General features: G+C 37.4%; 1 protein-coding gene across 2 annotated transcripts in view; it reads right to left on the bottom strand.

Moving 5' to 3' along the window:
* LNPEP (leucyl and cystinyl aminopeptidase) overlaps window positions 1-24660 on the bottom strand; it is a 50288-nt gene extending 25628 nt beyond the window's left edge. The window contains exons 1-3 of one of the 2 annotated variants that reach the window (XM_066569586.1): window positions 24467-24609; window positions 3953-4059; window positions 1271-2111 (exon numbers count right to left, since the gene is read on the bottom strand). In XM_066569586.1, the coding sequence (XP_066425683.1) occupies window positions 1271-2088 (818 nt within the window). In that variant the 5' untranslated portion in view covers window positions 2089-2111; window positions 3953-4059; window positions 24467-24609. Of the gene's footprint in view, window positions 1-1270; window positions 2112-3952; window positions 4060-24466 lie in introns of both variants that reach the window. The other variant, XM_066569585.1, reaches the window with a different exon arrangement.
* Window positions 24661-24884: the final 224 nt, after the last annotated feature.

Below are 24884 nucleotides of genomic sequence, written 5' to 3' on the forward strand. Positions count from 1 at the left end.
TAGAACTAAACTAAAGAAAATATATTTTCTTCCAAAATCAATTGATAGTTTGAGTTTTATATAGAAATTACAGTCACAACAGAGGAAATCAGAGTAGTCTGCATTTGTAAAACTACAGACAACAGACAGACAGAGACAATGCCCCTGCAAAAGGAAAAGGCAGGCAAGGCAGTGAAAATGATGAAATCACTGAAGAGTTATCTGGAAAGGATTTACTGAAAAACATACAGGTTAAAACATGTTCAACCTACAGGTTAAAACAACCTGTTCCTGAACAAAAGCAGGTAGCACTGGACTGAAGGGGGACAAAACCTCAAAAAATTACTCACGGGTCGTATTTTTCCTCTTTGAACAATTAAGCATTCTCTTTCTACTACAGTAAATACGAAAAGAAAAGAAAGCTGCAGCTACATTGGAAAAGGAAAAAAATCCACTGAATTTCAATCACCTAGGCAATTTTTGCCTTCTGCACTTGCCACTGCACTCTTATGTGTGCTTACTTCATGGGAATTCATGTTTTTAATGCCTGCAATAAGTTGCTTAGCTGACCCACACTGCTCTTCCTGTCTCTTTTTTATTGCACCACACTGTTTCTAGAAGACCTGCATGGATAGTTACTTGCCTACAAAGGCATGAACACTCTTAAGTACATGACCAACATAAGGCCCATCTAAAGTGGGGAGGGAGGGCCAATTTTTAATAATCTTCTTGATAAAAAGCACTAATTTACTCTTTGTTAAAAAAAGTGTGATGTTTCCCTTTTCTCCAGTCATGTGAGACTGCCTGACTGCTGTGACTTTTTCATATATGATTGAGAGTGTCTTGGCACTGACATCTCTCAGTTCCCTAACGACTGTGTGATGCATCCCTTTGGGCCCCACTGGGTTCCTCTGGTGGTCTTGAACCTGGCATCTTTTTATGAGGACAGGACTTTGTTTCCTCAGTCCCGGCCTTGAGACTTAAAGGCTCAAGAAATGTGGGAAGAATTTCCAAAGAGAGAAATTAAAAATTTAACAAACCAAAAAAGCCACACTACCACCTATAACCTCCACACTGAAGTACATTTCACTGTAGGAGAGGCTGCCCTGACTTAAGGAACTCATCCATGAAAGACATTTTTCAGGTAGATTAATCAAGAGATAAAAGACCGATTTTTCTCAACAGGAACAAGTTGCATAAAATGTCCAATAAAAAAAGCAACCTTTTTACTTCTGTTACCAGAGCACAATCTAGAAGTGACAGAACAGAGAAGCTGTATTAGTGGGCATACCTTTGCTTAGAGTTCTCATCCTTGTAAGAAATTTTGTAGAAGCCATAGTAGGTGTCTGATAAATTAGATGAATATTCCATGTCAATAGTGTAATTCTGTCCTGCAAGGAGAGCCTCCGGTGCCATGAGTGCAATCTGGTCATGCAATGGATATTCCAGGAATTCAACTGGCTTTGCTTGCTGCCCTTGTGCCGAAGTAATTGCTGCCTTGGTGATATTAAGTCCTGAGCTGTGAAGTACAATCTTCTGAGTTACATGGAGGATGTTGACCACTATTTTTACAGAGCCTGTAAATTTCAGAGTAGTTAAATTTGGCTGCAAGACAAGATCATAGTGCAGTGGTACAACATCAGGAGGAAGTCTAATTTTTGCCCATGGAAATAGTTTTCCATTGGTTGCCAAAGGATATATTAGTTCCATTGTATGATTTTTTTTATGGCAGCCTTCTTTGGTAAATGTACACTTGGGAAGAAGATAAATCACTATTATTAATGAAAATGCAATCACAAAAACAACTGTGCAAACCACCAAGGTCCTCGTAGAGGGAACTGAGCATGATCCATTTGGATTTTGTCTATATGCAGACATGTTATTCTGCAGACTCGAGCTTCTGTTCATGAAGGACATCCCCAACAATTTTGCTGATGACTCATAATCCTCCTCATCATCATCCATTTCATGCTCTCCAAGGCCACGCACCAAGAGACGAGAGCTTCTTGGTTCATATTCCACTTCATCAGGCTCCAGTGGATGTAAACAAGGCTCTTTTGCCAGGTCAACCACATCGGGCTCCTCTTCAAACATACTATTTTCAATCATATTCCTGGGTAACTGGATTTGATCTGAAAAAGAAATGACCACATATTACATCATGAACAACAGGCTTGATTTTAACACCTCCAAGAAATTTCACGGAATTACAGAATGGGAAAACGTCTTTACAGTGTATAGCATCAAGATCTCTTCCATTTTATCTCCTAAGTTTGTTTCCTGGAAATATTTCTATGCTTTTCTGCCTACACTAACTTTGCTTTCAGTATCTTCAAAAGGATGCTCTCCTTGGGCATAATCAAAAGCATCTTACACCATAACTGGAGGTCAGCTAGACCACTGCACTGCTCTCCCAGTCCACTGATGTCACTGGCTTGGCTGCATTTCCTCTACTTCAGTAAACTATATTTGTACTCAACTAAATTCTTCAGGTTGGATTATTTCTTATGTTCCACAGTAAAGCACAACAGCCAATACAGTTCTTCTTGAAGTGTTTCAAATATGCTACTTTTTGAGTTCTTCAGCAGAGGAGAAAATCTGCCAATGTGAGGGCAGCCACACAAATAACACATTCATTAGACATTTTTAAACTTAATTTTTTCACAAACATTGCAAAAACAATAAAAATATTTCTCACAGAAAAATAGCAGTATAAAAGTCAGAGTTCTAATTGACATCTTCATTTAAGATAATCCTTGAAACAATCCACGCACCTAAGAAGTCAAATCAGTGCCAATCAGACTGTTTGCCTCCATAAAATTTGTCCTTAATAGATAATGGACCAGTGAATATAAATGAGGAATTGAAATTCATACCAAATTTTAAAATCACATTTTTATAATATGCAGTTACATTTTGATCAAACTTCTGATCGTATTTTCCGTATCTTTGTTTATGCAAAAGGTTATCTTTTAGCTAATCAGTCTCCAGACACAGTTCTATCTATCCAAGGGACTAGAAAACACTCTTGCCCAACTGAAAGGGTTCAGAATTTAATCGAATCTCTTTTGGACACGTCTGTCTACAGTCAACTGACCAATATTCACATCACACCTCTATCTTCCACATTATTTGTTTCCAGAAGAAGAAAGCTGATTTTTGCTCTGCATGTAAACTTACTATAAAGTAGGCTAACTTGTATTAATTTCTGGTAAGAATGGAGTTCAGTAGCTGTAGCAATGAAAAGGCCTAAAAATAAGGTAAAAAGAAAATTAAAAAATCCTTCCCCAAAAATCCAGTAAGAGAAAGGTACTAGTTAACCTGAACAGGAGATATAGCAAATGTATGAAAGCAGGGAGCTTGGTGAAACTTGGATCTACCTTCTCTAAGAAGGAAAAGGATCAGAGGGTCACAAGATATCTGAGACTGGAAGAGACTTCAGGAAGCCATCTGCTCCAACCTCTAGGCAAAAGGAGCTTCCAGAATTTTCTATTCTTATGCCATTTCCCAATACAGTGCTCACATGCCAGCCTTCAGGCTGTGATTGCATTCAGTGGTCTAGCACCATGACTTCTACACTGGAACATGTGCACTTGCATGTCAGACTGGGGGCCACACAGAATTGAGAAGACAGAAAGCTGAAGTTAAATTAGAAATGAAAACACATAGGCAAACTAGTGGAGGAAAAAAATGCGGAAAGAAAGTATTGTGCAGCAGAAACTCTTTTACAATTCCTCTCCTTCCAAGAACAGTTAATCAAGAATTCACTATAACTTTTAACAGAATTTCTTGATTACTCACCTCTGCTGGTTGCTTTCAAAATCTGCTGACTAGCTTCAATCAAATTTGAAAACAGGCTCAAGACCAAATTTCTTCAAGACCCAATGAAATCCCACCCCAAAACAACCAGCAGCTGGTAGAAGACACCCAAATCTGTATCTGCTATGTAGAAAAGGCAGGTATTAAAACTCACATCTTAACCACTCCAAAAGGTAGCAGTCAATCAGTGCACAGCTCCAACCCCAGCCATGGCATGTGCAGCTGCATGGCCAGCAAAAGAGGTAGAAGACAGGGGAGGCACTGCAGAGGGAAGGAGGAGAAAGATAAAGTGCATAAATCTAGCAGAAAGTAGGTTTCATCAGCTCTGAGGTTTAGAGTACAGTTTGCTTTTTGAGGAACTTATTCTCTAGTAAATTACTTCTAAAGACAGTATTTTCAAAGTCGCATGCATGTAGTAACAACTTTTTCAGTGAAAAAGAATTAAACTAAAAAATCTCAAACTAAAACTAAGATAGAAAAGTTAAACTAGAAGTTAGCTTCAAGACAATTCACAGTTTTAATACCTAGATACATTAATTTCTAGGAAAACAAGAATTATAGGCAATTTCTACAGAAATATTTGCACAAATTGGAAATAATCAAAATCTGTAAGATCAAAACTTTACTGCATATCAATAGCATCACCAGACTACTACTCTCCACTGGAAAGAACGTAGACCAAGTATCAAAAGCTTACTAGAGCTATTTATGCTGACATAAAATCTTTTTATCCTTTATTCACAGAACACATTTTTAGGAGATGAACCATAGAAAATTTGTTTAAAACTTTAACACTCAGATCAATTCTGAACTCTTTGCTTCCTGCTGGTTCACTGGCATTGATAACATGATAGTGTGAGTGAACTGAACTTTTATGATATTTCAATTTTAGCCCATGAGCTGTTACAATACGAGATAAACAGCCATAAACATGAAGGGGAAAACCCCAGTATTCTTAAACTGAAACATGTCACAAGGAATAAGAAGCATCTTGAGGAGCATGATTGCAAGCATCACATTTCACCATCATCTCTCATACCATGTATGGCCAAGTAGCAAACATTCCCATTTTAAAACACATACAAAGCAGATTAATTCATATTCCAAATATAACACAGGATAAATTATTATAAATTTAGGAGTAGGAAAATTAACCTGGAAAGAACTTGCACGGTTCCAGTGAGCTACCACTGTCATGCCAGAGGTTGCAGGTGCGCTAGTGGCATTTGCGGTCACATGAGTCCACAATAATGGAAGTACTGATGTGAGCTGCTAAAATGTGTTACAAAAGCCATCCGCCATCAAGCATGGCAACTTGAATCTAAATCTCTGCTAAACACAAGTCTAGTATGAGAGTAAACAAGGAGGTAAAAGAAAAAAGTCTTGGAAATGAGTCTTGCAGTTCTCTAAATAGTCCTAATAAAATGCTAAGAGCCCAAAGGTGAAAGCTTAAGCTTTTAGCTACATCAGCTAAAAGCTTAAACATACCCAAACAAAAGTGATTTTACACAATTCTTCTACAAATTTTTATTCTGAAAGCAAGAGACTTTAAACATCTTCCCCAATACATGATCTATTATCACATTTAATGGTGAATAATATGAATACTGACAGCTAGAAACAATTCTGAGAAAAGATGTGAGGTTAACTACTATATGATTGACAAATCCAGAAAACTAATCTTCCTTATAGTGAAAAAATGAAGGAAGGTGGATATTTTCTCAAAATTGATGGTTCTGAAAGTTTCTTTACAGCTGCCTCCTACAGCACAGATTCCCAAAAATCTATTGCAAGATATCTCCTCATTACAATACTCAGCGATGGTAAAAAGCTGGGTCTATTATTTTCTTTGAAGAGGACAGAATGCTTAGGATGAGAACTTCAAAAGCAGTTTGCGCCAAGACAACAGTACAACGAGCTTGCTGTATGTACTGTGGTCTTTGACCATGTAATCCCCACAGGCTCTGATAATGTGACCTAGGTGGTAAAGAGTGGTGTGAATTAAGGACACAAAGGCAAGCACACAGCTTGCTCCTACAAAACATAACACTCTTCACTTCTCACAAATCAGTCCTCAAACTTATGAAGCAACTTCACCACAATACTGATGTTCAGCATGACACATGATCCTACAGGAACAATCAGGTGTTGAAGTAAAACACTAGTCTAGAATTTGCTCCCAGTATTTATTCTGTCTGAAGTGGTCCAATCTCATTAAGGAGAAGAATGTTTTCCTGAAATTTAATAGAAAACACAAAGAAATTATTCCTTTATATTTCAGAGACAGTATCTTCCTGTAATACTACCGATATCTCTTTTTAGCTCTAGAAGCATGTACTTTTCCCTTGCAAAACAAAATCAGCAGTCTTTTGTCTATGTCCATCATGCCTGGGTATTCTACCTCAGAGCAGAAATCTCAATAGTCAAAAGTCTTATATGGATCTAAGTGACCTATTGAGTTCATTCCTTTTTAAAAGATATGCAGAAAATGCTCAAAGGCATTTTATTTTTCAATTTCTCAATTCTGATTAAGAGGCTAAAACTAAAAAAACCCTAAAAATCCTATTCAATCCTATTCAATTCAGACAGATTGTTACTTCTTTCTGAGACTGAAATTCACCACAATACGATCTTAAAATAGTGAGAAGTTATAATAAAATATTTTAACTGAAAAAATGTTAGAGGAATTACAGTAACACCTGACACATTGTAGCAGTCAAACTCCCACTGAAAATAAGTGAGAACCTTTCTGTAATTCTGGAATAACCTAAGAGCAAAACAACTATTGGGTAGCATGTACCAGCAGAAGTAGCAAAACCCAGACCAAACTTGTAAAGGGGTATAAAGTGTGGCAACCAATTGGAATAAAAACTGATTCCCACTGAATGTAAACTACTTCAGCTACATATAAATAATAGGAGAGAAGGTGCAGAGTTAAGCCTGCCCAAAACAAGATATTCATGCCTTGTGAGTCAAGAAAGAAAAACAGAAAAACCATGAGCCAAGTTACCTGTTTTGCTCTCAAGCAACTCACTGATAGTAGGTCAAAGAATAATTTTGCCCAATGATTTCAGGAATAGATGTTTAACAATGCCATTAGCTATTAAGAGCTATAATACTGTTTTGCATACATAACTTTTATGTTTAAATTTAAAAGCATTAGCCCTTTTTTTGGCAGAAGCAGCTGCTGACAAAAGAGCAAATTCCATAAACAAACCACATAAATTTGCTCCTATTAAAAGCCTGGTTGCTTTGGCTAAAGCCATTCAGCAGGGCAAAAATCAACTCCAAGATGGATTTTTTCCCTTTAAACATATTTTTTATCTTTATCTACCTGTCTCAATGCCACCTCAGCTAGAAGTAGTGGTGAAACACTTGCAAGGTTTCAGCACAGGTACTAAGATCAGAGCATGTTACTCCTAATACATGAATGAGTTTACCACCAGGACAGTAAAGTGAGTTGGAGGAGAAGATGCTGTCGGGCACAAATACTGTGCGACACAGCCTAAAACTAGAAGAACAAAGGCTCTACTAATACTTAGGAATTGGAGAATTAGTTCTACAGTGTTAATGTTTGGCAAACGGCATAAAATTAATTCTTTTTTTCCAGGACTCTGAGGCACTATCTGAAGCACTTATGAGCACTTGCAAATATTTTGTGTATGGCATGTAAGCACGCTCCAAGCAGAGAAATGCATGCTTGTATGTATGTTTAACTCATCAGTAAAAATAGTAAGACTGGTTAGAGTACATGGAACCTGACCTTCTCTCCCTTACTTGGTCTTTGGGACAAGCAAAAAGAAATGCGGTAGCTACGACTGAAGCAGGTCACTCATACATAGCCATGGATACAAAACTGAACAAATGCTACTCCTCTTTAAGTTGTTTGGTCCTTGTCAGTACTGACAGTAGGTCACTTGGAAAAGCCAGAGAAGGAATTCTGCAGAAATAATGACACATACAGAATCACTGCCTTCTCTCATATCAAAAGCAGTAAATTTAGTACAACTATTTCCCAGAAAAAGAAGAAAAAACAAAGGTTGAAAATTAGATATCAAAAAAATGCTTTCACTGTAACTTAAAATTTATACTTTGCCTAGTGAAATAATAATTTCTCATTGCTTAAAAAAAAAAAAAAAAAACAACGAACTAGAAACAGCACAGATTTAGAAGAACCTATTAGCCATGACAGATGTATTGACGTTTTTTGCTACAATTGCACTGTCTTTAAGAGGTAATATGACTTGTGCAGGCATGGCTCCAGAAAGTTTGCAAATAATAGGTATACCTGCTACAGAATCTGTTATTTTAGGGAAAAGATTAAGACATTATTCACAGCACAGTACTCATTTATATTTATGAGAGGAAACCAAAAATATACCTATTTAGTGATATTTCTCACACATATCTTATGTCTGTAGTCATGTCAAGCTAGTGACCAGAACAAGATGAAATATGAGACTCAATTAAAACCAGATGTACTTGCATTGAACAGTTTGCATACAAGAAGGAACAAAACAAGCTTAGGAGAAAAGTACAATGAATATTCAAAAAGCTTTCAGAAACATTAATTGTTTCTATTATTAGTTTCTATATGAATTTAAAATTACTCAATATTTTAAATCCATAAACCACTAAGGCTGTCACTGTAAGAAAAAAATCTTAATGCTCCTTTCTTTCCTAGAAAGACTAGACTTGACTGTAGAAACAAAACTGTGATTTTTCACATTAAAGAGTCATCTAAAATGTGCTTAAGGACATCTGAGGCACTAAGGATTTGGAAACACTATTAAAGGTTTACACTTTTCTTCCTGAACTGTCTGATGCAAATCTGCACCTTCAACCTCAAATAGGAGGAGGGTAGAGACAGATAAATGTTTAATACACCAAATCCCTGAATTGTCCTATCTAAAATTCCAGAAGTGTTGATGTGCTTTGTAAGTACATAGAAGTACTATGGAAAAGCAACATAGCATATAGTATTCAGTCACCTCTTTTAAGTTTGGGGGATTTTTAAATTAAATTCAGCATAGACCAAACTTCCACATATAACTTAAATCTATGTATTTATGCTGAGTTACTTAGTAAAAATATAATTTTAACAGAAGTGTAAAAATTTAAACTATATCCTTGGGCTCTGCTCTTACTAATGGCAGTTCACCAGTTCTACTTTACAGGAAGCAGCAGATCAATCACCCCCGTTCCAAACTGCAAAATATTAATGTTTTTATAGAAGACAGAAAGGAACATGCACTGTAATTTGTGCACCTTATGCTGGACTCATAGCTTGAGACTTTCTCCAAATCTTACAACCTATCCTCACACGTAACTATTGTCCTGGTTATTGTTCTAAGTTGTCTGAGAGGAGAGAAGAGAGATGGACAGCCCAAAGGGGAGTTCTAAAACAGATTCATTGTCACAGATACTCAAACTGGCATACAAAGGCATTCTGAAGAAAATTTGGTTCCAAATACTACACTGGAAATCCAAAGTTGAGAAATATTTCAGAAAGTGCAATCATTTCCTCAATGGAAACCATAAATCACTAGTTCCAAACATCATTAGTTAAGGGGTTTTATTACTGCAGATCAGCATTAGAGTTTTAAGTAAACAGAAATAAGAACATCCAGGGGTATAGATAAACACAATTGTCTATCAGATTAATTTTTCAACAGATGAGGAATAAAATGGCCAGCAAAGAAGAAGTTTAATTGACAGCTAAACATCTGAACTGGTAGACTTTGAAAATGGACACTTAAAACATTAATTATTAACATTTTCTTAGATATAAACTTCCATCTTTCTAAACCTAAAGATGAAATAAGGCTGGAAACTTTAGCTAATGCTGTTTATGAATTGCATAACCTAATATGACAAAAATGAGTTTCAAAAATCCAGCAGAGATGGAAACAACATTCTACCCTACCTAAGTACTTCAGCAAATGAAATCAGAAAAAAACCCCAAAGATTAAGAAACAGAAGTGACAACTTAGAAAACTAACAGCATTTTGTATCAATAGTTTTGTGGAAGATAAATATTTTAAGAATAAAACCCTCAACACATTACTGATGCAATATGGTTTTTTGGTTTTCAGAGTCACACTTCCCTATTTATTTAGGCACAATTCAAATCCATATATATCTATTATGTCCCATCTATATGCTGTATTGTAAGATATTTGTCACAGGATTTGAACACATAAATGACATTATCTCATCACTAGGTGACATCTATTTTTTTACCACAAAATTCTCGAAGAATACAAATAATTGGCATTGATTGACCTCTGGCAGTATATGCCGGTAAATGCTCAGTCTACAAATAAGTGCTTACGATGAGAAAACCTCCTGCTATCAAAAGCCTTCTGTTACGTTTGGAATGGAGACTCAGAATTTCAAAACCTACTGGTCAAATCCGAAATAACCGCAGCTCTGCAATAAAGCTTATGACAGGTTGCTTGCTCAGGCAAGCACTTCAAAATCTGAACAATTATACAAGAGACATTTAAATCAACTGGCTAAAAGCAACCATACTGGTATTTAACCTTTAAACTGTAATTTAAACAACTTCAGACAGTTGAAGCATCAGCAGCTAGGAAAAGCAAAGCCAGGCTTTCTCACTATTGAGTATTAATATGAAGCCTAAATTTTTAAAGGCAATTAAGAAAAAAGATAAACAAACATATGTACTCATATGCAGAAGTGATTGTCATCTTAATGTTCATGGCCAGTCCAGAACTATGGGTTGAAGCCTCTCAATGCAACTGAACACTAAGTACATCGAACCTGCATTATCTTTTGACATCTGAAAGCACATCATCTCCAAAAAGAGGAGAAGCAGAATTGCATCCTATCTCTGCTCAATCAGAAAATTTAACAGTAGGAGTACAGTACTGACTGGACCCAGACCGGAGCTATACAATACAGTTTTTGTCACAGACATGCAAAACAAGTGATGATCAATCAGAAAAACTTTACATGCAATTCCATTCCCCTCAAAAGCAAAAAACTATGAATCTCAAGCCATATCTCACAACCTTTGCATACAAAAAAAAAAGGCACACTGAAAAAAAACCATTTAGTAGCATCAGTAATGCTACAGACAGTCTTGGAAAGTTTCTGTAGTTTATTTGGTAGCAATATTCCATGCTCAGCATGCAATTACTCCCAGTACTGCTGGCTCCCTGCTACTACCTAGCAACCATTCTTTAAGGATTAAATTTGCCTTTTGTATGAACTGTTAATTGCTGTGGTCTAATGTCTTATTTTTACTTGATGAATTGTGTACATTAGCATAGTCAAAATCAGCACAGTGGTTGATGTAAATTGATTAAAAAAAAAAAGAACAAAAGTGTTGAAATCAAGCAAAAAAAAAAAAAAGGCAGACATTTTATACATTTAGCAGAAAATGGTAGTAATAGTTGATCAGACCTGTGCTTATAAACGTTTAGGAGAATTGCTATATGATTTTGTCTGAGAGGTATTTACTTTTGAAAGAACTTAGTTTTGAATTTTTCATTCATTGCTTGCTGATAAGCTCTTCTGGACAGTCTGAGCAAGCAGCATTCTATAAAAAAAAGAAAATCTAATACATTTAAAATTGCTTTTCCTAGTTTGCAAACTGTTTATTTCAGGACTGATGTAATTCCTCTAAAAATATTTGCTCTTATTTTAGCTGCATTTAAAGTAAGTTGCTCCAAGACAACCCTTGGCCTACAGGTTTAGTATGTAGGCCTGTAGCTTAGGCTGCAGTGAGAGTAGACACCTTCAGTGACAGCTGTTAAGCCAGAAGCAGCACTCAGAGGTTTGAGCAAAAGCTAACTGAACACAAAAGGCTTCTAGTGGCTCAATAGGTCTTGAAGTTGTAGAATAAGTAGCACAAACTTATCTTCACACTAGTGCTGAAAATTGCTGATGCAGACAATAAAAAAATAAAATCAAAGGCTATGCTTAAAAACAGCTGTCTAATGATACCAGCTCTTAAAGACATAGGCCTCTCTTTTCTTTTTTAAAACAGAGGTTTAAAAAAGAGATAAAGGTGTTACTTGATAGTTCAACAATGACCTTTCTGGGAGGAATTACTTTGAATCTCAGAAGTCCAACTGAAAACAGCATCTCATCTGAGCTCTCCTCTATGTAGCAGTTTTTTTGACGTCCTCAAATTTCTCCCAAAACAGTCATGCAGTGTCTTGTGTTCATGGATCCTTTTTTCTTGGCTCATAGAGCAATTTTTCCAATTTCATTATATGTAAACTCCAGCTAAGACCAACAAAAACACTCAGAAAATTATTTGTTACTGACATTTCCACTTTTCAGCTGGTCTGCTTTTGTAGCTGTCCAATTCAAAACTTGCGTGAAAATATCCATAACGATAACGATTCTGCAGTTCAAATACATCAAATATGGGTAAAGAATAGGTTATTTAAAAGAAAAAACAAGCAAATGGAAGTCTAAAATTAATTTCTTGTTGAAAAACAAAAGCCACAATTTGGAGGCAATTTTTCCATTTGCATTTCTATAACCAGTTCTCAGAGAGACTGAGTTACTGTATGGGCTTGGGGGCAAAACACCTAAAGAAGTGTAGCTTAAACATTCAGTTGCTGTTACTTCTGGAAAAAAAATGATGATCAGTAAGCAGTTTCTCTTCATAGGGATAAAAACAAAGCAGAACTTTGGTTAAAGTTGTTACCTCATCAACTCACAGAGCCACTGCTGAATGATGAAGAACTGAGGTCAGGATAGAGATTTAATGTCTTCTATCCAGAAATTTAATTCTTATTTGGTTAAATCTGGTTTAGGATATTTCTTTTTTGTTTACTCTATCAATGGGTAAATCACTCTAAATCTAAGTGACTTGAAATAACAAGGGAAAATTTAGAGCCAAAATGCTGAGTTAAGTTACTTTACGCTAGTTTCTATACAATATAGAGAATTCCCATTTTTACACCAGATTTCAACTACACATTCTGGAGAAAAACAGAAACCACATAAAAACACAAACGACAGTTAAGCAGGACAGGAATTTTCCAAGTTACACAGTTTCTCTCCAACCTACTGAAACGTGGCTAGTGAGGTGGGGTGTTGGTCTCTTCTCTCAGGTAGTAAACGACAGCACAAGAGGAAATGGCCTCAAGTTAGGAAAAATTTCTTCATCAAAAGGGTTATCAAGCTTTGGAACAGGCTGGCCAGGGAAGTGATGGAGTCATCATCCTTGGAGGTATGTAAGGACACATGGAACATAGTTTAGTGGTAGACTTGCCAGTGTTAGCTTAGTGGTTGTAATCCATGATCCTAAAGGTCTTTTCCAAAATAAATGATTCTATGATTTGATAAACAATTGCTTAGCATGGGGACTTCTAATATTAGGTATAAATTCTATAAATCTAATCTAATTAAGTAAATTGTACAATTTGTAGACCATCTCAACTTATTTGCTGATGCCATACTGTATTCCTAGCTGTTGAAACTGCCAAAACATCCCTCTGAGCATTACTGAGACTATTCCCCCACCCAGCTCACCACTTACTCTAACAGAAGGTACATCAACCCCTCAGCACATCCCACTATCCTTTCCCAGATACCAGTGCTGAGGATAATGCAGACAGTGTTTTGTTTTTCATCCTCCTCTTTTCTCTTTTTCTCCTTTCATAACAGCAGTTTTGGACATCCAGCTGCTGCTACCCAGCAGAAGATTAAATAATTAAAAATGTGAGCAAGCTCTTCCTACTCCTCCTCTGAGCACTACATTCACTAACTTACTGTAGGACTGTATGCCTATTTCCAGGAGCAGTTAACACAGGAATTAGTGTAGTTCCTTATTCTGAAAGCTTGCGACAGTCACAAACCCTTAACTACCTCCTTCCTTACCTTGGTTTCCATGCAAAGATACAAGACCCCCCTAGCTCTTCTAATTCCCAGCTCTCCCTGCTCTGTCACTGTATATGTCTTGTCTGGTCATAGTTTGAAAAGAAATGCCTCAAAATTTTGGAAGAAGCAATTAGGAAAAAAAAAAAAAACTTTGAAGAGGAAAAAATACTTAACTAACAAATATTAATTTTTAAAATTGCTTTTCTGTTCTTCTAAAATATCACCCCACATAAGTTATATCAGTTTTGCTGAATTTTTCTCACAGACAATTGTTTTACAGCACAGTCAGTAAATAACCCCTGTTGCCACCTGCCTGCTCTTTGGGACAAAGAAATTCACTTGCAGAAAGCATATAAGGGTACTGGTACAGGCTGTTGATGATCCCATGCCAAATGTCTGAGTATATCAGGAAACCCATTCAAAATCCTAACTAAAACCTCAAGCTTTCATGGGTCAGGCAAGCAGTGGTGTTTGTAGTCCTATCCTCCCTTTCACAGAGGAAAGGGAAGAGTGAGGAGGAATGTCAAGCAAAAAGTTATATTTATTCAAAGTCTTCATGAAAGCAAATTACTCATGGCATTTCTGGACCCTGAACTCAACATAAAAACTCTGAAGATTGGCTGCATGGATCTTAGAGGAGACAAGCCCAACTCCTTAAATTCAAGACATGCTCAAATTTGAGTTCACACATTTACAGGCAAAAAAAAAAAATCCTGAAGCTTTACTTATGAAATCTAATTTTTGAAAGATAATGTACTTTGTTAGTGAACAGTGTGTAAGTAAAACATAAGAGTAAAACAAGTAAAAATCTTCATGTTTTCAAAACTTTCAGCAAAATTGTGTCTAGAAGCAGTGAATAATGTCACTGTATTAACACTTAAATATTGCATTACACTATTTCATCTTGTGGGTAAGTATCAACAGATACATCACATCAGACATTAAAAATTACTGAATTGTAGAAAGCGGTGACTTTTGACAAGGCAGCTTTTTAATTTTATAATTATTATTATATAAATATAAATATATAAAAATAATATATAATATGATATAATATGATATAATAATAATAATAATAATAATAATAATAATAATAATAATAATAATAATAATAATAATAATAATAATAATAATAATAATAATAATAATAATAATAATTTCAGCATGCTTCAAGAATTTGTTTGCTTATTATTATTATTCCTTGTCATATCAATTTAGCCCTTCCTTCTATAATGTGAATTACTTCCTGCACTGTTATGCCCTGGGCTGTCTCCAACTCATCCATTAAAAATTCTGTGTTTGGAGGGAATTAAGAAAAGCTTATCTTATCTCTTCCAACAAGCTTGTTCAGCAAACAAAGCCCGTGTCCACAAACACATTAGTTATGCTAAGATTCTTACTAAAGATTTCCTTCTTCTCTACCACGTCTCCCTAATCATTCCATATATTATAAGTTCCTCCTGAGCAAGAAAATAATTCAATTCTACACAGAAAAATTATTTGCTCTTACTAAAGCAGGACAGTACACAATTACTGTACAGTCATTCATGTAATTTCAAACCTGCATCTGTCTGCAGTAAGAAAACAGTTATAACCTTTACTCAGCTAACAAAGACAAAGCAAGCCACTGGAATGTCACAGAAATCACAAGTTCTACTGGAAAGCCCTTTGCCTTCATTTCACCATGGTTTCACTTACAACTTTGGAGCTGGGGCTTCTTTTTGCTTGCACGTACGCAGCTTTTGCTTTCCTTGTCTTCATCTCCTGACTTTTGCCTTTTTTTACCCTTGTGATTCTTTCCCCCACCCTGCTGCAAGGAATTAAGCATTTGGGTACATGGGGATTAGCTGCCTATCAGGGTTTACCTACAACAAGAACATTTAAGCAGAATTTTTACTTACTGGTATAGTCAGTGTAAAGGGTTAATATACAGCCACTCAGAGGAAAACACAAGTCTTTGCATTTAGGAACAAAAACTGTCATGCCCGCAGTTATTTTAAATGTGTTAAACCTTACTTTAAGAACCTTTACAGGAGAACAATATTTCTGGGGAAAAAGAAAGGTTAGGCTGCTACAAAATAGATGTCACCATTTTTCTCTCTCAAATTACTGAATTCAGACAAAAAAAGGAAATAATCCAATGGGAAAAAAAACCCAAACAAATGAAGAAGTATTAGACAATATGAAGCACTACTTTCAGAATCTGAATTATCCACGGGATTTGCCTGCTTTTTAGAGACAGAACAGAAGGAATAGGTAAGCTAAGAGCAAGTTCTTAATTCCCACTATGCAGCAAGATTACATATGCATTGCATATTTTTAATAGACCAAAACTGGACACATATACACTTATATATACTTTTATATGCTGAATGCAACTAAAAAAACATGAAAGAAGAAATTTAAAAAAAGACACAGACTCCAGTAAAACAAAAGAGGGTCTGTTGTTTTTTGTAGTATCAACATCTACATGCAAACAGATATGATGACTCCATATGATCTTAATAAATACTGTTATACTCTTTAATAAATACTCTTAAAAGACAGACAGTACCTAACATCTGCTCACGACTTGAACCACATATGCCACTCTGTAAGGGCTGATTTCAAGATACAAATAACTGGTAGAGGTTTAGAAAAATCTGTATAGTTAAGTATAGATTCATCTAATGGACAGACAAAAGGTCTTCAAAACAGATGCTGGTTTTGGGAAAAAAAAAAAACAACCCTTCTTTCTCAAAAAAAACTCCTAACTTGAAAATTAGTAGATTTTCCTGTATTGCAAAGGCGGACAAATTTTGCTTTTCACTCCAAACTACACAAGGGAACTCAAGTTCCAAGCCTTACAAGGTCACTCGCCTCTTCAAGCTATACTCCAAGGTCTACTTCTGCTTTTTACTTATGTGGGTTTTAAAAATTAATGTGAGATAAATACTGCAGTGACAAGCTTCTGTACATAGACTGGAACAAAACCCTGCCAATTAACTGTACAACAGAAATTAAAACAATGTGTGATTACGCATTTTAAGACCCTCTCTTATCTGAAGTTGCCATAACAAATATGAGCGAGGAGTGTAATTTCAAGGAAGTCAGTGTTTATTAGTCTTGGGTGCTTCTAAAAACTAAGAACCTTCTAAAAGGTTCTCTTCCTGATTTTTAAGCAAAGTACCATTGCATTTGCTTTGTCAGGACCTCAGATTGAAGAATTACATGGATCAATTACATTTCACCATTTACCAGTTAGATTTAAATGTAAATAGCCAGGATACTATGGAGCCTTCTATGTTATCATCAAAAAGAAAATATGCTAGAAGGGGAAAAAGCTAATAGATCATTTACTGAATACTCCACCTATACAACTGGTAAAAATTCATAGCTTATTTTTGTCATAATTATTTATTGGACATGAAATTAACGGACAGGTGTTGTCCATTAGCAATGAGGAGCTATGAGGAAATAAGAGGAGAACTCAAGGCTAACCAAACCAAGGTTAGTCTGGATTTTGATATCCAACAGATGCAATATCAGGTCTGTCACATTAACATAGATTTTCAAGTTTAAATCTGGTACCAGTTAGGTTTCCTATGAGAAAATGCAGGGGAAACGGAGGGAAGGAAAGAGGATGTAGTTATAAATCACATTTTCCTCTTTGGATACTTCTGAGAAGGAAAACCTTCCACAAGTTTGAGGCAGTGTTCAATCCTCAGCCACTGGCTGAACAAAAAATGGGATAGGAAAGAAGTTTCTGGCTTTAATTACAGAATATGGTTGCTTTAGTTTCCTGCTTCCAGTCTTAGCAAAGGTGTATTCTGCAATTAAAATCACATAAAACGTTTAACCACAGGGGTCTAATGAAAAGGTCCTGAATCTTAAGAGACACACAGGAAGTTGTGTCTCAGATTTCTTGACCTACTCAACTCCCATATTCAGAACTGCTGACAATCCTCTTCACAACACCTGTCCATTAATTTCATGTCTGATAAATACCTCATTCATCACTGCTGAAAATACAAAACATCTCTCTGCTGGTACCAGTTGTTCTGAAGAAAAAAAAAAAAATGTGAGAGTTTTCTGAAACATCTAACAATTAGGTATAGAACCTGACAGACTATATACAAACTGATGCTTGCCTAATCTTTTCATTCTCTTGTTTGCTTTTAGCAATAAATGAATGGAATCATATCCTCTTGTCTTGAACACTCTCTACAGAGGCAACCCAATATGCCTTCTGGATTACTACTGTTACTTAATACCCACTTGACAACTCCAACCATCCCAAACTATCTGCAGTCACAAGCACACGTTACGTGTTCACTGCTCCGTAACTGGTAGTCCGGTTCACAGAAAGCAAGATGCAATAATGGCCAGAGGTTATGGCCTAACACACTAAGTTTTGTATCATCTTAATGGAGCAAAAATACATCTATCTACATTTTTCTCAGTCTCATAATACAACAAGACAAAGGGTATTGATAAAGAAAGAAGTAGCAGTGTGTCTGCCTGGTAGCTTAAGACATACTGAAATCTAGATTGCTCCAAAAGCCTATCCAGGTATCATATATCAGCTTTGAAATCATCATAACAACCATCACCATGAGGGGTGTGGGAAGCTCAGAGACCAGACACTTTTCAGGAGGTCCCTTGCAAACTAAATCATTCAATGATCCACAATTATGATTATTCCTTTGTTCCAAAAGAGACACTAAAGCCCTCATTAATATCTCCATCAATGATAAAAAGTGCAGATTTGGACAGCAACTGACAGTTTATATATGTTGTATTCACAGCCACATTTTTCTAAAAAGCTACTGTTTGTTGTTCTCTTATAATAGTTTACAGGTCAGAATTATGAGGCCTCTAAAGCATATCAAAGCATTTTGGTCTCCCACTAACACAAGTCAGAACTTTTTCATGCATGAAAAATAGTAAAAGTGGTTCTACTAATGTGCTACCAGCTCACTGCTACTGAAGAAACTATATACAACAGAAAGGCTTAAATAAAAATCACCATTAGGCCCTAGAATAGTAGGTGAATTAGGCACATTCTTAGTTTTGAACACAATCAATTCTCCATAAAAGTCAATGGCACTGTGGTAGAAGTATTGTTACACAAGAACTCCAGTTAACAGAATATATTCCTTCAATGTCAGAGCGATTACAACCAAAGGAAAGCTCTCTGCACACAGTTATGCTTAGTAAAGCACGCTGAAACACTCCTCCAAAGATCTTGGTGGGAGTTTTGATTGGAATAAAAAACAAACCCCAAAATCAAAACTCACCTTATTTCCACACGAACAAAACAACTGACTGAAAGCATCTTGTGTTTCAGTGGAATCAGGATTCCACTTCTTCACTCTCCACCTGATGTGGTAAAGAAGACCTCTGCTTCAACAGACTACTGCGTGCCCTAAATAATCCAGAAGAGCTGGCTCTAAGGTCTTCCTTGAACATCTATTTTGAGACAACACTCATGAAGCAATAAAGGATCAGCTGTGCCCTAGGGACACGAACTGCCCAGAACCCAACACACCATATTACCCTGAAATTCCTGTCTCTTTGATCAACCAGATGAGTTTTCCCGACATGTTCCCTCCCCTCCTTACTCCAAATTTCCTTCAGGAGTATCCATCTTTCTGTGTGGAAGAAGGCACACAATTTTTTCGTGATTATTACATTTTAAGGTTAATATACTTCCACTATGTAAAGCAGTATCATAAATAGTCAAAACACAACTTCAAAAGGTATATATGTACTCTTTAAAATACTTTGAGGCAATTAAAACCCAGATCACACAAGATCTTGGTTTATTTTAAAAGTTAATATGATCTTATTTTAAGGTACTGTTGGATAGAAGTCTAAGCAGCAGCTACCATGCATATATTTCTCTGATAGACAAAGGAATAGTACTGCTCCCAAACATAAAGAAATCTCAATGTTTTTGCTCTTCTACACAATCTTTGCTTTTGTACTCAATGAAAAAAAAACATTGTGCATGAGAACTGGAAATTCACTGGACTTTCTTAAATCACTGAGTAAAAGATGAAAAACTTGAATTCTCTGAATTCATCACTACTTTAATCAGAGAATACATTAAATAAAGATAAATTCTTTGTATGTAATTGTTACACCAATGCCCATATAATATGAAAAAAGTATTCTGACTAGTGAAACAAACAGAGGTGGTTTTATCCTTGCTTTTATTTGTTTGTACTATTTTTATGGCAGTTGTTACAGGGCTTTATGCAGCATTCATGTAGCCCCAGCAATGTGAAACATGGTTGCTCAACTTTACATCATCTTCCCAAAAAAGATGACAAGACACTCCTGGAATACTTTTACAGGTAGATACTGAGGTCAGCATAAGCTTTCATTGTTTTTTACTTATGAAGTAAACACACAGATACTCCATGGTTTCATTCTGCAAGTGTAAGACCAACTGCTTAATGGAAAAATACCAACAAATGAACAATAATGAGCACCTATACTCTCATCTTCAGACATTCTTTAACTCACTGAATTCCCCTTCTGAACATCCACTGCTTGGCAGGGAGTTCACAGAGAATCAGTAAAAGCAAACACATATCAAATACATTGAAAAAACAGGTTTCTGCTCAGCTGACACAGGAACACAAGCACAGATACTACAACATGGCTTTGCGGAAAACTACAACCCAGCACAATGCACTTGGATAACGTAAAACTCACACCCAGGAACAGATTAAATTAGTATTTTTTTTCCAGTAATAACTGATGGGATAGGCAAACCACAGGGCAGAAAAAAAGACACTAAGAACAGACCTCTTTGATGTTTTCTATCTACCATTATACAAAAAAAAATTAAATTATTCAATCTGCTGTTTAGGACTGAGTAACAATTTAAGACAAACAGGAACCCTTCTGCTCCATGACACAACACTGTAAAACAATGGCAGTCAAGGCTATGCCTGCTGTCCTCAACAGAATTAAAGCTATGCACACAGGAACATGCTCCTGCAACCTCCAGTACACTTCTGTACTGAAAAAAATTAACACAAAGAACAAAAATATTTTAGAATTGACAGAACTACTGAAATAACTAGACTTTGCAAATAACATTTTCATTTTGTAAAGAACGTTACCTAGCTTGTTTTATTTCTACTTTCCAAAAACCCCCCACTTCTTCCCATGAGAGTCTTTTTATTTTGCCCATCAATTTAGTCCTGTAATTAATATCGAAGATTGCATCTGTTGTGTATGAAAAGGATAAAAATAATTCAGGAATGTCAGTGAAAGTGAGTGTTATTTGCACTTCAGATCCTCACAAGTTATCCCATCTGCAGTTGCAAGTTCATGCATGTCACCTGTCTTAAATGAGAAACCGTAATAACTCACTTCTCTTTTTTTCCCTGTTAAGTAGAGAAGTGACATATTTAATGTATTAAACAGGAAATTATGAAATGACCTTTCAGAAACACATACAATCTAAAAAATAAGCAAAAGACTTGCAAAATAATTTGTACTGATGTCCAAGATACAGATGTGCAAAATTACATCACATATTTCCTTTAATCTGTATTTCACTTTTTTCACTTGGTTTTTTGTTTCTTTACATTTTAGTGAAACTGTTTAGGTAACCAATGACTAGTCAAAATTAAAAAAAATTCTGCTCACTGATTCAGAGCAGAATTCAAAGGAATGGAAGACCATACATCTTAGGTGGAAAAATTCTGTGCAACAAATAAGCAAAACTTCCATGAGCTTTTAATTAAACTTTGATTATTTGTTCTTGGGGAAAAATCTCAAATTAAGAACAGTCATGCAAATAGAGGAATCCATCTCAAAAAAAATCCTACCAGTAACCATTTCTGGAGCATTTACTACTTTATAGCATTCATAACTTTCAAGAAGAAGTGCAGATGGGACATCAGGAAAATGTCATTCCATTCACTGAGAGGGTGGCTGGTCACTGGAACAGGTTGTGGCATCAAGCCTACCAGAGATCACAGAATGTCTAGGTGCCACTCTTAGTTACATGGTTTAGTTTTAGGTAGTCCCGAGAGGATCAGGGAGTTGGACTTAATGATCCTTATAGTTCCCTTCCAACCTGAGATACTCTGTGATTAACTCAGCTATTCCAGGTGCTAAAAATTAATACGCAATTAACTGCTCTTCCAGAGCTACAGACCTCATACACCATCACCACCCAAAGTCCTAAGAAGGGAGGAAGACACAACCTAGATCTCTTCAGAGAGGTCCCAAACTAAGTTTACAGTGCAGGGATGAGGGAAGAAGTAAAAAAAAAAAAAATCCTAAGTTTATTTACTTTATCTGAGCATTTCCCCAGGAGAAGCTATTCAGACAGTGAAGAGTTCAGCACAGCCACTAGGATTTCAAGGAAAGGATAAAGGTTTCTTTGACTTTTGAAATGCATTATGACTGTGTTTTTTCTTTTATTTAAGAAAAAAAATTCCAACCAAATACTGAACTAGAAAAGCTGGAATTTATATCCACTTTAGTACATTTGCTGCCTTAAAGTCTATTTTAAGACACATACTCATTCAGACACAGCTCTACTTCCATAAATAAAAACAAGAAATTGTCTCATTGCTAGTTTGCCCAATTGCTATCAGAGTTCTGAATCCAACTAAAATGCTTTTGCAAAATCTTAAGATCCAGTCTGTTCCCTCTTCCCCACCTTTTACAAGGGTAAAAACCCTAAAGAACTGAGAGATCTACAAGTATAATATTGTAAGCCTCCTGTGATAGGCATGCTTTCTTCTCAATTTAAACAGCGCTTTGCACAGGAAGTCAACACAGACTCACAAACAGAACTCATAAGTATTGTATAAGACAAAACAAAAATCCAGTTTATTTGGAAAATTTGATGCCTACAAAAGGTTCCAGACCACCAGGCATGAAAATGAAAATTCTATGCCAAAAGCCAATGATGTAAGCACCCTCTTCACTTCAGATTTTTTGCCGCTGCTATTGAGCACCAAATATGCCCCAAGATCATCAAAAATAAGGTGCAACATTTTTGCTCTAATATTTGCATATTCTCTGTGGTGTCCATTCCAGCAGAGCCAGCCCTCAGGAAGAAACTTATTGACCAACTTCAGCTCCAAATTTTCTTCCAGTCTTACCACGATCTTTAGTATTTTCATTTCAGGGAACAAAATTAGGAAGCTCAGTGCATGAATATTGCTTCTTGGCACCTTAAGGTACATGCTAAAGCCCACAGGTGCATTTCTTCCAGTTGCATGGAGCAGAATTTTTAAAACATTTTATTGCACAGTGCAGCAATAGCATTATGCCAAACAGACCTTTAAAACATTTCATCTCTTTGAAAAGGAATGGCCTTAGCAAGATGACTTCAAAATGAAATTTTCCCCCAAACTGCATTACTCTTAAAGACAAAATCTTTCTATGATGCATACAAGAATGCAGAAAACAACCTGTGACTGAAATAGGCTGTAGCTGAAAGACCTTACACTAAGGCCAGGATTAACTAGAGAACTGAAACATCAACTGCTTGTAAAAACTGTAATTTTAGCATGACAATACAAAGAGGGGGGAAAAAAAAGGGGGGAGAAAAGGTCGCTCTTGCGAGTTACAACACCAAAATATGCCCAGAGCTCATGACCTTCAGTTTCTTTCAGATTCTAAACAGCAGCATCCAATGGCAGGGGATATTTCACGTGTTTCAAAACAAGGGAAATGCAGGGCAGTGAAGATATATTTATAGATTCACAACATAGTTCATAGAACTGTAGAATGGATTAGAAGGAACCTTAAAGATCATTTCGGGCCAACTCCTTTGCCACGAGACAGAAAATTTATTTTTTGGCACATGGGTTTTTTTTAAAATACGATGCAGCAAACTCTACCTGATACTTTAGCGATGGCTATCCAACATGCTTGCCATTTAACAGACCAAATCCCACCTGTAACAAAAGTGCTGCGTTTTCAGCAGGAAGGCTGTCGTTTTATCCACTGTCTAATTCCATATTTGGCCATGGTTGTGAATCTAACCAAACATACTTCAGTTTCAGTTTGATCTGAGAGCTTCATTTCCTCCTCTGCCCTGGACGGGTAGAATGTGTTACTATTAGTAGAGGCAGAAGCAACACGGACTTTTCATGGCTTCATTTCAGGCACAAGCACAGGATGCACACACACTGCTGTATCACGATGCCAGCAAACGCTCCCGTACGCCTATCTCTGAGCATATGCAACCACGTCGGAATTTCAAGCACTTCTGTCAATGCATGGGCAGCTCTGAAAGCTTTCTTGGTTTCAGGAACACCCTGAAACGCTATTTTGTACACCGCTTATACTTCTGTATTTTATTTCTCCTTCCGCTCGGGTTTGGGAGGGGGGGCGGGAGGGCGTTTGGGGGTACGTTCTCATGAGAATGCCCCGATCAGGAAAACGCCATGAGCAGGGGGTCTGGTTCCTACTTCCCATCAGAATCATGATGGCTTTGGAACTCCAGACACCTATAAGGCTCCCTCGGTGGCGCCACACACGGCGAGTGTACACCTGGTGTTCAAGTGGCCCCGCCTTCCCAGTGTCAGTGAGACCCCGGCCGGGCAGTGAGAAGCGCAACAGCGCCGAAAAAGCGAGGGAGCTCCTTTCACCTCTGTCGTTCAAGACACCTATTCCTAATTAACCTGAGACAATTTTCAAGCCGCGAACAACGACGGCAGCAACACTACGAAGCCTCTCGTTTTCCTCTGGGCAAGCAGCTCCCGTTGGACGCGGCTCCGCCGGGAGGCCCCGCGGCCCCGTCCCGGGCTCCGACGGCCGCCCGGGTACTCACCGCTGGGAAAGGGCTCCATCTTCCTCCCGGACTCCGCTGCCACGGCTCTTTACTCCTCCTCCTCCCGCCGTCGCATGCTCCCAGGACGGGCTCAGTCCGTACCGCCCCGCCGGGGCCGCAGCGGTATCAACCCGCGGCTCTCTCCCGGCTCGGCAGCTTTTTCAGGCGAGGCAGCTCTGGCCAACCACCGCCCGCCGCTGCCACAGCGCTCGCTTCCTCCTCGCCCCTGCCTGGGCCCCGCGGCACCGCCTCCTCCCCGCATGGGCCCGCCTCACGCCGGGGATGCCGGGGCGGGCTCCGGACCGCGAGGAACCGAGTGTCAGATGGCGGCGTCCCGTGGGCAGCTCCGCAGAGTGGGGTGACCCGGCCGCGGCCGCACCGGGCCCGCCGCGCAGGCTGTGGCTCTGCTGCGGAGCCG

The sequence above is a fragment of the Molothrus aeneus genome, chromosome Z, assembly GCF_037042795.1.
Source record: "Molothrus aeneus isolate 106 chromosome Z, BPBGC_Maene_1.0, whole genome shotgun sequence".
NCBI lineage: Eukaryota > Metazoa > Chordata > Aves > Passeriformes > Icteridae > Molothrus > Molothrus aeneus.